This window comes from Anopheles arabiensis, chromosome 3, assembly GCF_016920715.1.
Source record: "Anopheles arabiensis isolate DONGOLA chromosome 3, AaraD3, whole genome shotgun sequence".
Lineage (NCBI taxonomy): Eukaryota > Metazoa > Arthropoda > Insecta > Diptera > Culicidae > Anopheles > Anopheles arabiensis.
Window position 1 is genome coordinate 87,648,421 of NC_053518.1, and position 12,405 is coordinate 87,660,825.

The window sequence follows — 12,405 nt, forward strand, 5'->3', positions numbered from 1 at the left end:
ATGATCGAGGCGTTATCCATTCCGGACAAACAGGCAAACGCTGGCATACCGGATTAAACTGGCAGATTTTATATTCCATCTCTGAAATCTGTTAAACGAGATAAAAACGAATGCAAACGATAGGCGAGGGAATAGTGTTTACTCAAAACTCACCAACCTATCACTCAATCTGATCGCTGGGCTCAAGCAAGCTGGCGGCAACAGAAACACTTCATCACAAAGGTCCAGTAAAGGAGTAACAAACCCCCCGCAACAAAGCGTTCCACAAAAATGGATTTGTTTTTGACTTTTATCTAACATTCGCTGTTTTCGAAAAGCCCAAAGTCGTAACTTTGCCTGCAGCAATGCATCAAACCTATCGAGCTACTACTACTACTACTACTACTACTCCCCACAACAACAAAAATAATGCACAAAACCATACTTATAAGGTGTAAGACCGAAAGAATGAAAGAAAAAAAACTGACAGAAAGAACACGTTTTCATTAATGTAAAGCAAGAGTGAAACTTGCTTTCCAATGGAAACACATGCCCAAATACATAGAAAAAAAAAGTATATACGGTAACATGACAATCGACACCGGCCAATAAGAATGTGAGCAAAAAGCATCAGTCCCATGAACAATAGAGAGTTTAGCCACGAATATACCACCCAGCAACCCCAGCACTACACTAACCTCCCTTCTTTGTCCCTTCACTTTACCAACACCCGTTTACCAATGAGCACCGAGTGACAAAAACTATGGCGAACCAGTGATGGGGGTCATTAACGCCATCAACTGATGAAGCAACAGAAGAGCAACAGATCGCCGAGTCGAAGGCACTAAGCCGATCTCGTGTATCTTCCAAACCAGCTCAACCAGCGTTCAGTAACGTTGCAAGAGCTGCAAAATACCTATTAAAACAATACGGTCGAAGAAGAAATAACAGACAATGGTAGCATAATACATTTAAAGACATTTCAATGCAAGCAAACGGTCAAGCCACTTCAAAGGGCCACCTGTGAGTGGAACTGCGCAGAGAAACTTTTCTATTGTTTTATTGTGTTTTTTTTTTAATCAACACTTTATACAAACTACCATTGCTGAGTTTTCAATTTGTTTACTTGTGTTTTTTCTTTGACTAACAATTACATTAAAAAACAACCCCCAACAAAAGCCATGGAAGTTGAAACAACAACAATACAATACAATACAAAACCTACACAAACGATGCACTATTGCAAGAAACAAAGAAAACCGAAACGAAACAAGCAAATGAAACCCTACACAATAGAACACAAAACAACTGGATACAATATTACGCAGCGTTAAAAGAACATGATCATATGCACGTAATACAAACCAGCATATGTACCGAATACAAACCTTTAAAGAATACACAATAAGAAAAAAAGCAGTGTCATGAAACATAAATAAATATTACTCAACAACAAACAAAGCAGGCTGTACCCCTTAACAAAAAGCCTATGAGAATAAAAAAGAGAAGAAAATGATAAAGAAAAAAACAAAACAAAGGGAAGAAGACAAACTAAACAAAGAAATGTAAAATACTTCCCAAATCAGAAGTAACAAAGCGAAAAGAAGGTAGTAATGTCGAAAAAGAGCAAAGAAAAAAAAACAAACAAATCACTCAAACATGAAAAGGGAGAAACAAAAAAAGAGAGACAACACACATGTTAAAATGCAGTGAATGAGTGAATGAGAAAAAAGTAACAAAAGAAGAAGATAAACAAAAACAAAAACAAGAAAACAAGCAAAAGAGTAAGAAACGAACAGAAACAAAACACACACTCACACGCAAACAAAAGCTCTTATTATACTGGATATGAAGAAAGGAAACCAAAACAAAACTGAAACAGACAACAAAAAAGAACAAAAACAAAAGATTATATACATCGTAAAATATATTATATATATATACTTAAAACATATAATGTATGTGAAATAAATGCCTCAGTCAGTATGAACAAATACGATGCATCTGGCGGGTTTCGGTTCACTGGTTAGCGTTTTTGAGCAAATGGCGGTAAGTATTTTGCAACATTTTTTTTGTAATGCAATTGAGCTGAATATCACAACGAATATGTAAAACAATACCCGTTGCACACTTTCTATTCTCCCTATCGAACGTAATAACTCAATTTGTAGAGCACAATAAAAAATAAAAATTACCATCAATTAAACCACATTTAAACGATTGCGTTTCGTTCCCATCGATGGTCGTTAAAGCAGGGGTTTTCGCCCCGCAAAAAAAACCCTGCTGTCCAGCTATCCCTCTGCCCTTGACTTGTCGAATGGCATGAATAATTGAACTACTCTTTTAATCGTCCTCAAACAAGCAAACTATGTCTCTCTCTATCTCCACAAGCGAGCATCATTCGTAGTAACGCCTCGAAACGTGTAACACTATGTACTATCTCGAACAGCTCCGTGCGCTAGTGAGACGTTATCTCGAGCGTCGCTCGCCAGATCCACGCATCCAGCATACGTTCATCGTGCAGAGCATTAACCGTGTCGGTGGTATGCTCGGTATCGACATCTTTACACCCGGCTACTCCTCCACCAATCTCCTGCTGCGGATGGTCCTGCTGAACACGTTCACCTTTTTCTGGATCAATCTCTACAGCCTGACCACCACCTACGGCAATCTGGTCGACTTTATGTACAGCTTCGAGACGCTGCTGTACGTGGGCATCGCCTGCATCAAGATGTACGTGTTCATCAAGAACAAAACGCTCATCCTGCAGATGCACCAGTACATGATCGACTTTTTCGACCACTTCCACGGCGATCGGGAACAGGACGAGCTGCTGGTGCGAACACTAAACAACACGACCCTGCTGTCGTCACTGTTTGCGGTATGTTCCAGCTCGGCGCCGGGCTTACTCTTTGTCGGCTCGCTGCTCTGGTCCATTGCGGTCGAGTATGTGCTGCCGTTCGGGTTCTTTATCCCTACGGTTGGCATGGATACGCTGCAGGGGTACACGCTCAACTATGGGTTTCAAATGCTCGAAACTACGCTCATGGTGATCGGCATCATCTCGAGCGAGAGTGCATTCTTTATGTTTCAGCAGAACGCGTGCCTGCAGGTGGACATGCTGCGGTTGCAGCTCAGACGGCTGAGCGAACTGAGTGCGGCTAACGGTGATGGGAGCAGCACGAAGGAGATACGAACCCGCATACAGACAATCATTCAGCATCATGTCGAGCATTTGGAGTAAGCGGTTTTGGACGAGCTTTGGATCGGATCGGACCAAAGGGCCAAAGGGCTTAATAACACGTCCTCTTCTTTCTTCACCGCAGCTACTCGAAAAGCATGTGCAGCCTGTTCGAACTGCACTTCTTCATCGTGTTCGGGTGCATCTTCTTTCAGCTGGTCAGCAATGTGGTGGTGATTGTATCGGTAAGCATCGGTTGTTGCTGACGCGCTTGAGCCAAGCTAACGAACCGATGTTCCCATTTTGCTTCGGACCAGGTTCCCGATTGGTATCCCGGGTATTTTCTGTTCATCATGCTAACAGTCCAGCTGTTCTTTAGCTGTGCATTGGGAGAAACGTTCAACATCAAGGTAAGGGTCGTGTATGCGGTTTTGTGTATCTCAGTGTCCTATAAATGATCGTTTGCATTGTGTTTCATCAGAGCGATGAGCTTACGGTGGCGATCTACAACGTGCCTTGGTACAATATGGAAGTACGCGACCAGAAAGCGATGCGCCTGCTACTGATGGCTTCCCAAAATCCGGGGCGACTTTCGTATGGCTTTGGGACTGTTAATATGCGTGCCTTTTTTGAGGTACATTCGAATGACTACTCAAAAAGTAACAAGGAAACGTTATGTACTGTTGTTCGTTTGCAGATTTTCAGAAAGACCTACTCCATAGCCATGATGATGATCAGCGTTAATGAGGAAGAGTAAAAGGATTTAACATTGTTCGAATATTATAACACGATACTAAGCACTGCACAGTGATATTGTAGATTAAGCAATTAAATAGCTATTACATTAAATGAAATAAAACATGACACGCTTCGCTTTCTACTTGCACCTTACATCAGTTTGTGTTTTATGCTAAATACACCACTGAGTTACTGGATAGAGACATTTTTAAGAAAAGGTAAGATACAACCCAAATAGTCAGCTCGAACTCTCCAGCTGATTTGAGGGCTCTTTAACGAAAAGTCGTTCCGATGTCGTACTTTGTGGGTGATTAAGAGATGAAGCGGTATTTTGCGGAACTATGGAGCTTTTTAACAAGCACGCCGTACTCTCAGGAACCTTGCAGCTGATAAGCCTGATGTGTATGGTTCACGATGGAACTTGAAGGCTTGTTAAGAAAGCGTACCGAAATTGGTTGAACTTTATAGCTTTTTAATGCATGACATTGGAGGTGGCCCTTGTCAAAGTGTCAAAGCCTGGTGCCGTCCATCATCTCGTTGCTTCTGCTCAAGCTAGTTAAGTTAATTGAAGGAGGAATATTGAGTGAAGTGATTATGATTTTATTGTACAATTGTGCGACATTTTGTATAATTCATGAATATTAAGGATTTAAAAATTAATACATGTACACAAACACAACAAATCCTGTTGTTTATTTCGTCGATGACGCTTGCTTGAAAATAAAACACAAAGAAGAATAATCCCCGGTACCCTGGCATAAGGAAGCTGCTTAAGCGCTGTTTGAAAGACCCACCTGGAACTTTGATGCTGTTTATCTACTCCAAAAGGCGAATTCAAGACAGCGATCTTTAGCATGCCGAAATTGGCTGCTTAAGCAATTTTGGCTATTTGGGAAAGTAATTAGAGTTTTGTATATTTTTTGTTGCTGTTTACTACCGTTTGAATCGTGATGGTTTAAATCTTAAGCAGCCACAGGTACTCGGTATGGTCTGAGAACCGGGTCTGGGACGCATGCTTCCCAGTTGTTCGCGTAGCCGATGAGTTCGCGCGGTACTTCGCTCGTCGGCAAAGCGAAGGAGATCGGCTCTCTTGTATTTCGAATGAGGTCGTAGCAAGACGTTTTTTCGAGTGCCGACGTAGCAGGACACTATAAGTTGACAAAAAATAAATAAAAATGATTTTTTAATGGAAATAAGAAAAATAATAATTTCAACTAGCTCAATCAAATATCTTCCAGAAGCGTTTCATTTGCTAATGCCAAAATCAAAACCTCAGCACCAAAATCAACGACTAATTCAAACCCCACAAGTGTATAGCGCCATCTAGATGTGAACCCTTCAACCTCCGCACAACAAATGCGTTTAAATGCTACTATTCCAGTACTTCACACTGTCAAAACGTGTACCTGTTCGCACACCACCGTGCGCACCTACCAACAACAACAATAATCAGCTGTTTTCGCTGATACGTGTTTGTTTGTTGTTTATTGTTTTACCCACACCGTGTCTTTTCACCAGCGTCGCACATTTCGAACGTTTTGCATTCGGAATGGTGACAGCATCCCGTACCCCTTAAGTGAACACTCTCTTTCTCTCTGTCTCTCTCTCCTTACACATCAACCAACATCCGAAACATCATGGCCTTACTTCCACCGGATCCGGTGTTTTGCCTGCGCTCGCCGGAAGCCTGCTCCTACTACTCGCTCTGCTTCCACACCCCGGAGCACCTGTACGCCGGCACGGACAAAGGAACCGTCCAGCTGTGGGAGCTAAATGTAAGTCGCAGTTTCTCTTCCACTACTACTTCTCCAGCAGGGCAATCAATCCGGTGCTAACATGTTCGTTTCATTGCTTATCTTCTTCTTCCAACAAAAACAACATACACACACAGACGAACCGCACGTCATACCAGCTCGCCGTCGGCTCTAGCCCGCTCCTGAACCTCGCCCACACCTCCGACGCACTGATCACGCAGGAAAAGGACGGCACGGTGAAGCTGTGGGCGCTGGCCGATGCCGAGTACCTGTTGCGCCACGAAATCTCCACCGAGCACGTCGGGTTCTGCCGGCTGGCGTACGACGCCCGCACGAGCACTGTGATAGTACCGCGCGACCGGGCCGCCATCAGTGTCCTGTGCGGCAAAACGTTCAGCGAAACGATGCGCCTCACACCGACGGCCGACGACGAGAAGGCGCTGCCGTACGGTACCGTCATGTGCTTCCTGCCGGTGGAGCTACAATCCCAGCGCTATCTGCTGGCCGGGTACGAGTCCGGTGCGCTGGTACTGTGGGACTGCCGGACCGGCCGCCCGGTCTCATCCACCACGCACTACGTCACAGAGAACGCGGACTGCGTGCAAACGATCGATTACGATCCCGTCACGAACCGGGGCGTGTGCGGCGGGTCCGCCGACAAGCTGTCCGTCTTTTCCATCGATCGCAACACGCACCAGCTGCTGCCGAAGAGCGACATTGCGATCAAGAATGCCGGCGTGCACCGGGTACGCATCCGGAAGGATCTGAAGGTGTTCGCCAGTGCCGGGTGGGATGGCCGGTTGCGCATCTTCTCGTGGAAGAGCTTGCGGCCACTGGCCGTACTGACCGAGCACAAGGGCGAACTGCTGGACGTGGCGTACTCGGAGGCGAAGGTGACGATGTGGAACGCGCCCGTCATGGCGGCGGCCGGCAAAGACGGGCAGATCTCGCTCTGGGATTTGTACAAATGAACCCGGGAAAACCGGGAAATTGAACAAAAAAACGAAAACCACGAACACTAACTCAACACACTTTTACACACCTTTTCGCTTGCAATAATCATCGATGTTTCTCATTTCCGTTGAAATTGAAGCAAAATTTACATCGCTTTTTTTGTATACATTTATATTTTTGTGAAGGGCTGCGCCACTTATGGAACTAGTTTATACTACGAATAAAATTCTATACAACACTATTGGCAGAACGCACACGGTCGGCTGTCGGTCTGTTTTTTAACTGTTTTTTTAATGCCGAAAACTGCTACAACTATTGCCCCCTTTTGGCATTTCCTTGCGCTCTTTTTTAGCATCGCCTCCTTTGCCCCGAAAGCGGGTGAATTTCATTCCTAACCCCTTCTAACGAGCTACTAGATCGCTACGCTTCAAGCCATATCCTAAGCGAAGCTCCATCGGCCACTTTTACAGCACCATTACACAATTGATTTTCCCATTCAATCTTGCTTACTTGCTCACACTTTTATTACCCGACCGCAGCTCAATGCCACCGCTCCGGTACTCTTGCGCTTCCCCGGTGTTCCCATCCCCATCGTTCGTACGCTCCGCCAGCTCGTGCTCTTCCGCCAGCTCGTGCAGATGCTGCTGCACCACGAGCCGCTTCCGCTTGCGCAACGGCCTGCTGCGCTCCACCATCTCCTTGCGTTCGCGCTCCATGTCCGTCTCGTCCTTTGTGCCGCCCTCCACAACACCCTCCTGTAGCACCATCTTTCCACCCCCCTCCAGCCGGGTGATTTTAAACTTTGGCAATAATCGCTTGGCAGACTCAGCGGGCTCGCAGTGTGCCTCATCTTCACCCATCGGTGGCACAGGAACGCCCGCCGTTTCAGCCGCCACAATCGTCGAGAGTGCATACGTTGGCAGCGCTGGCTCGCGCACCGGGCTGGAAGTTTCCACCGGCAGGTCGTTCCACGGCTCGTTTCGACTGCTTGTTGGTGCGTCTCGCTCCGCCTCCTTTCCCTGGCTGCCCACGGTAAAATCGAGCGGCACATCGGAATCATCCTCAAGCGGAGGGTCCGGCAGCGGCGCCTCCTCACCACCCAACGCCTCGTCACTATCCACCAGCATCACCGCCGTTGTGTCCGTCGCGCGTTGTTCGTCCTTCTGTTCCGCCCGTTTCTCGTCCGCCTTCTCACTTTCTCCCTTCGGGAGGGCCGCTTTCAGGAAGTCTATCACAGGAATCGGTACGGGAATGGGTAGCGGTAGCGGTATGATGATGGGATACGGGACGAGAATCGTGACAGGTGGAGCGGCACCACCGAATCCGAGCAGGTTCGGGAGGGGTGGTCGGCTACCGGCAGGACCGCCTAGAGGGCCACCCGCCAGTGGGCTCGGCGGTGGTCCCATCGGTGGTGGTGGTGGTGGTGCCGGCGGAGGCTGTGCATTCGGTAGGTTCGGAAACCCCGCGGGGAACCGTAGCTGGGCCGGGTTGAGCGGGAAGAAGGGCGCACGCAACAGATTCAACGGTGGCGGTAGGAACTGGGGTGGAATATTTAACACCGCACCACCCGGGGGTGGTGGAGGCGGTGGACCAAGCGGACCACCGGTGAGATCGCGCCCATCGTACCCGGCACCGTGCGGGGGCCCATCGTTTGGCGCCAGGTTCACGACGGAGCCGTGCACCTTCTTTTGCAAAATTCTTAAATCCTGCACACTGGACGGTGGCTTTTGCGGGACCGTCCCAGGACCGCCACCGGTTAGTAGATTGTTGTTCGGGATGGTAACGTTGTTGTTGTTGTTTATGCTGCTACTAGCACCACCACTACCACCATATTCCGCCTGGTGCGTCGCTGTTGATCGCTTGCCGGACGACATCGAAGCATTCATGCCCGCCGGTGGTCTATGGCCGGTACGGCGCTTGCGGGAGCTCTTTGGACTCGGGCGGGTCGGAAGCGTGCTGGGCTGGAGCGATTTGGACAGCAGCTTCGATGCGGGTGCCACCGATATGAGCGGCTTTTTCGCGGGCGTTGGAGATCGCAGCAGCACTGGCGAAGGTTCCGGTGACGAGCGTACCGGCAGCGAGGGTACGGGCGATACCGACTCGGACCGATCGGACACCGGGGATATTGAGCAGCTTTTGCAATTCTTCATCCACAGTTCGGGCGTGATGAGAGTTCCTAAAATTGACACACACAAAAATAAGATTAATAATAGAACATTGAAACGATCCTGCTGAGCCGGAGTCCCGGTAACCTTACCCGCCGACGTGCTCTTCTCCTTCAGGTGTGGATTCATCTCCAGATGGGCCTGCGTTTCGTTGCAGAAGATTTGCATCTTGTACTGGTTGAGACACTTGTCCGAGCAGAACTGCAACTGAGAGGCACCGTCCTGGAAGTCGACGTAGCTGACGGCGTGGCGCACGTGCCGGCACCAGTCGCACGTTTTCGCCCGCTTGAAGGACGCCCGGCGCGACTGGGAAAAGCACGCCTCGGTACAGAAGATCATGCCCTCGGTCGTGCCGAGTATGCCGGTCTGATGGGACGGTATCACCTTACGGCACCACTGGCAAGTTTGCTCTGTAATTGGAAAGGCCGAAAAAGAGAGAGTGTGAGAAAGAGAAAAAAAGAGAAAAAGATAGATAGGATTTTGTTACTTTCAGGCTACTTGGATGGCTCTATATCTACGACCCAATTTTCCTAGCAACTGTTGCCGGGAATGGAGCATTACAAGAGCATGTGAGGAGACAAGTATTGGATCGGAGTAGTGTCGGTGTTCCTGGACCGAGCAGGTTCGCAATTTATTCTTTGACTGAGGTACAGGATCTTCTTCTATTTGGCGTAACATCCTACGCGGACATGCCGGCCTAAACATGCTTTTCAGACTTAATTCATTACCACGCAGCAGCCGGATAAGTCAAGACCTTGTTACGAGGGAACGGTCCATTCTAGGCTTGAACTCATGACGGGCATGTTATTGAGTCATTCGAGTTGACGACTGTACCATGGGACCACCCCGAGAACCGAGGTCCAGATACAGTTCTTGAATTGCAATTGAATTTATTATCAGTTCTAGGACTGATGTGATTTGTGGATCAGTTTCAGGATCTTTATGAGTTCTAAATACAGGGTTTTCCAAGTCAGATTCGAATGTAAACATTGTTATTCGTCGCATATATTTTTTTTTATTTAAATTTTAGGTTTAAGATCAGTTCCTGAACCGTGATCGGCACGGGCTCAGTTTCATAACAAGAATGGATCCAGGATAAGTATGAGATATATTGCAGCACCTGTATGAATCCAGTTTCAGGACCCTTAATGAGTTCCGGATCAATTCCAGGGCCATTATTGGTTGATTGGGATCAGTTCCAGGTCCTGCATAGCTTCCAGTACCGGTATGAAATCCAGGTTCAATTCCAGGTTCGGTATGGGTTTTTGTAACAGTTGCCCTTGATGCGCCCCTTTGGATTTGAGAGGCACCTGGGCTTTTGCTATATAAAACGATTGCACCAGTACCCAAAAAATTATAATGCGTATTTCAAAATCCGGAACAATTTAAATGACAAACCCTCCAGCAATTCATCAATTGATACAATATTCGAACATTCCCTTTATTATAAACGTACTTTACTCATCTCTATGTATTGTTAATCATATTTTAATTGCAACTATTGTGAACTTATCTCCAAGTGAAACATCCGACTGAGCTCTGCAACATTATTTAAAACATGCAGTATACAAATCCTAACTACATACGATGCAATTGAGTAATAATGAGCTTCTGAACTCTATAATGAATTCTCGTTAACTGTGACCATTATCGCAATGCGTTTCCAATCAACCCTGGACGGTATTCGGCGTATTATCATACGCACCTCGCCCTCGGGCGTGCATATTAATTATATGCTCCAAACCCAAAAAGCGGCCTCGTTGCCGCCTTTCAAAACGAGCCGCTAGTTAAATCTCTGCCCCGTACTCTTTATTAATGACCATCCATGATGAATTACATGGAATTATATGCTCCAGCTTATGCGCTGGGGCTTACCACACCGAAGCCATTGGGGTACGCCATTACGAACTAGAGTTCACCACCGGTCTGCACACATCGTAATCACACACATACACACAAAAAACAACTCAAATAATGACCAAAGCCAAGGCCTTCCAATAATCAATTCCAAAACCGAACCCGACCAACGGATGCTTCTCCGATTCGGGCGGATTGAATATCTGCTTGCTTGCCCCATCTTCCTGGAGAATGACGTGGGCCATAGCAAAAAAAATGGCTACTGGGTACACCTGCCCGTGTCTCATCTGCCCACACCAATAATGTTCCATTATGAGTTACACTCCCTCAACCAACTACGAGGATGGCGAGCGCGCGCGAGCCATTGGCACTAGAAAAGTATCAATTCCCTTCGCTGCATCATTGCAGCGATGGGGGGCGTCATTCAACGTAAAGTATCTGTGTTCCCGGGGAAAATCCATCGAAATGGCAGGCTTTTTTTCGCGAACTTAATGAACTCGAAAGTAGACCCCGGATGTGTGTGTGTGTGTGTGTTACCGTATTCGTTTCGCACCGCAAATATTCAGATAATGCCCAGATGATCCCCATTGGCGAGTTGGATCGACAGCTTCAGGAACTGCGGCTTCCCACTAACCGCAAGGGGAATGATTTTTCCCACTAACAAACTCCCTGCTACCACACGGGGTTGGTCGACCTGTTGCGCTTCGTTCGAGCCCTCGCAGGTGTGCGATGGTCGTTGCGCCCACAGTACCATCATTATGGGTGCATTTCGGTGGGAAAATTAATCCGTAAGTCGATTGTTACAGGTTCATGCTACTAATGGACGGCAGGAAGGTTCGTTTTAGAGGAATTACCATTTTACAATTGATGAAGCACCATCGATCATTAATAACAGTTGCATTACGTCGTAATAGGGTGTGTTAAGTTTTAGGAAACATTAGTAGATGTAGACTTAATGGGTCTAAGAACTAGAAAAAAAGTCTTATTCCACCTAATATCTATTCATGATTTACTATTGATGATTTACATATTGTACGCATAACAGAGCAGGATACTCATGAAATCATACAAAAACAACCGTTGTATCTAGGAAACGTGGGGAAAGTGCCTGACTATTCAGTACCACGCAGCCGGCTAGTGAGTTCATGAGGATACCGGGAGACGGTCCATTCTAGGCTTGGAGCCCGCAACGGCTATGTTGGTAAATCGTACGAATTGCCGACTGTACCACGGAACCGGCCCAATAGTTAACAATGTTTTGTTGTATAAAAGCATATTTTCAGCTCTTTTATGTAGTCTTTGGACACTAACTGTGCCTTGTGGGCTCTGAATTATAAGAGTAGCGCCTTAAACTTGATGATAAAGGATCTTAGCCAGTCGTGGTCGTCTAGGATTAGAATATCTATTTGATATTATTAAGCGCTCAGACACAACCGATCCTAAACCGATCCTTTTAAAATGGGCAATTTCTATCTTATCCTAGTACCCTTTCATCGCTTGACAGGATACTGTAACACTCCAAGTATCTTCTCTTCGAAGAACAAAAGAAGCTCTCAATAAGATATATAGAAAACTGGTACTTTGTTCGATTTCTAAATGCCGACTGTCGATGTAAAGCCGTCTGTACGGTCTAAGCTGGCTGAAGATGAGCGGAATCGTATGCTACAATCATTTTTGTGCAGATAACTTTCATGCTAACTAAAGGTCAATTAAGAACTTGAGTGTAAGAGAACGTGAAATGTTACTTTATTTTGCTATACTGCTTTGACAATTATTC

At 46.6% G+C, this 12,405-nt stretch overlaps 3 protein-coding genes across 4 annotated transcripts in view; 2 read left to right on the forward strand and 1 right to left on the reverse strand.

The window, feature by feature from the left end:
• Positions 1-2,410: 2,410 nt before the first annotated feature.
• LOC120901226 (odorant receptor 43a-like) lies at positions 2,411-3,917 on the forward strand. The gene is made up of 5 exons (XM_040308930.1): positions 2,411-3,219; positions 3,306-3,405; positions 3,478-3,570; positions 3,642-3,794; positions 3,858-3,917. The coding sequence occupies exons 1-5, from the start codon at positions 2,411-2,413 to the stop codon at positions 3,915-3,917; spliced, it is 1,215 nt and encodes a 404-aa protein (XP_040164864.1).
• Positions 3,918-5,345: 1,428 nt separating this feature from the next.
• LOC120902659 (guanine nucleotide-binding protein subunit beta-like protein 1) lies at positions 5,346-6,860 on the forward strand. The gene is made up of 2 exons (XM_040311610.1): positions 5,346-5,673; positions 5,790-6,860. The coding sequence occupies exons 1-2, from the start codon at positions 5,536-5,538 to the stop codon at positions 6,621-6,623; spliced, it is 972 nt and encodes a 323-aa protein (XP_040167544.1). The 5' UTR covers positions 5,346-5,535; the 3' UTR covers positions 6,624-6,860.
• LOC120902658 (formin-2) overlaps positions 6,767-12,405 on the reverse strand; it is a 33,738-nt gene continuing 28,099 nt past the window's right edge. Inside the window, exons 4-5 of one of the 2 annotated variants that reach the window (XM_040311609.1) lie at positions 8,864-9,181; positions 6,767-8,782 (exon numbers count right to left, since the gene is read on the reverse strand). In XM_040311609.1, the coding sequence (XP_040167543.1) occupies positions 7,113-8,782; positions 8,864-9,181 (1,988 nt within the window). In that variant the 3' untranslated portion in view covers positions 6,767-7,112. Of the gene's footprint in view, positions 9,182-12,405 lie in introns of both variants that reach the window. The other variant, XM_040311608.1, reaches the window with a different exon arrangement.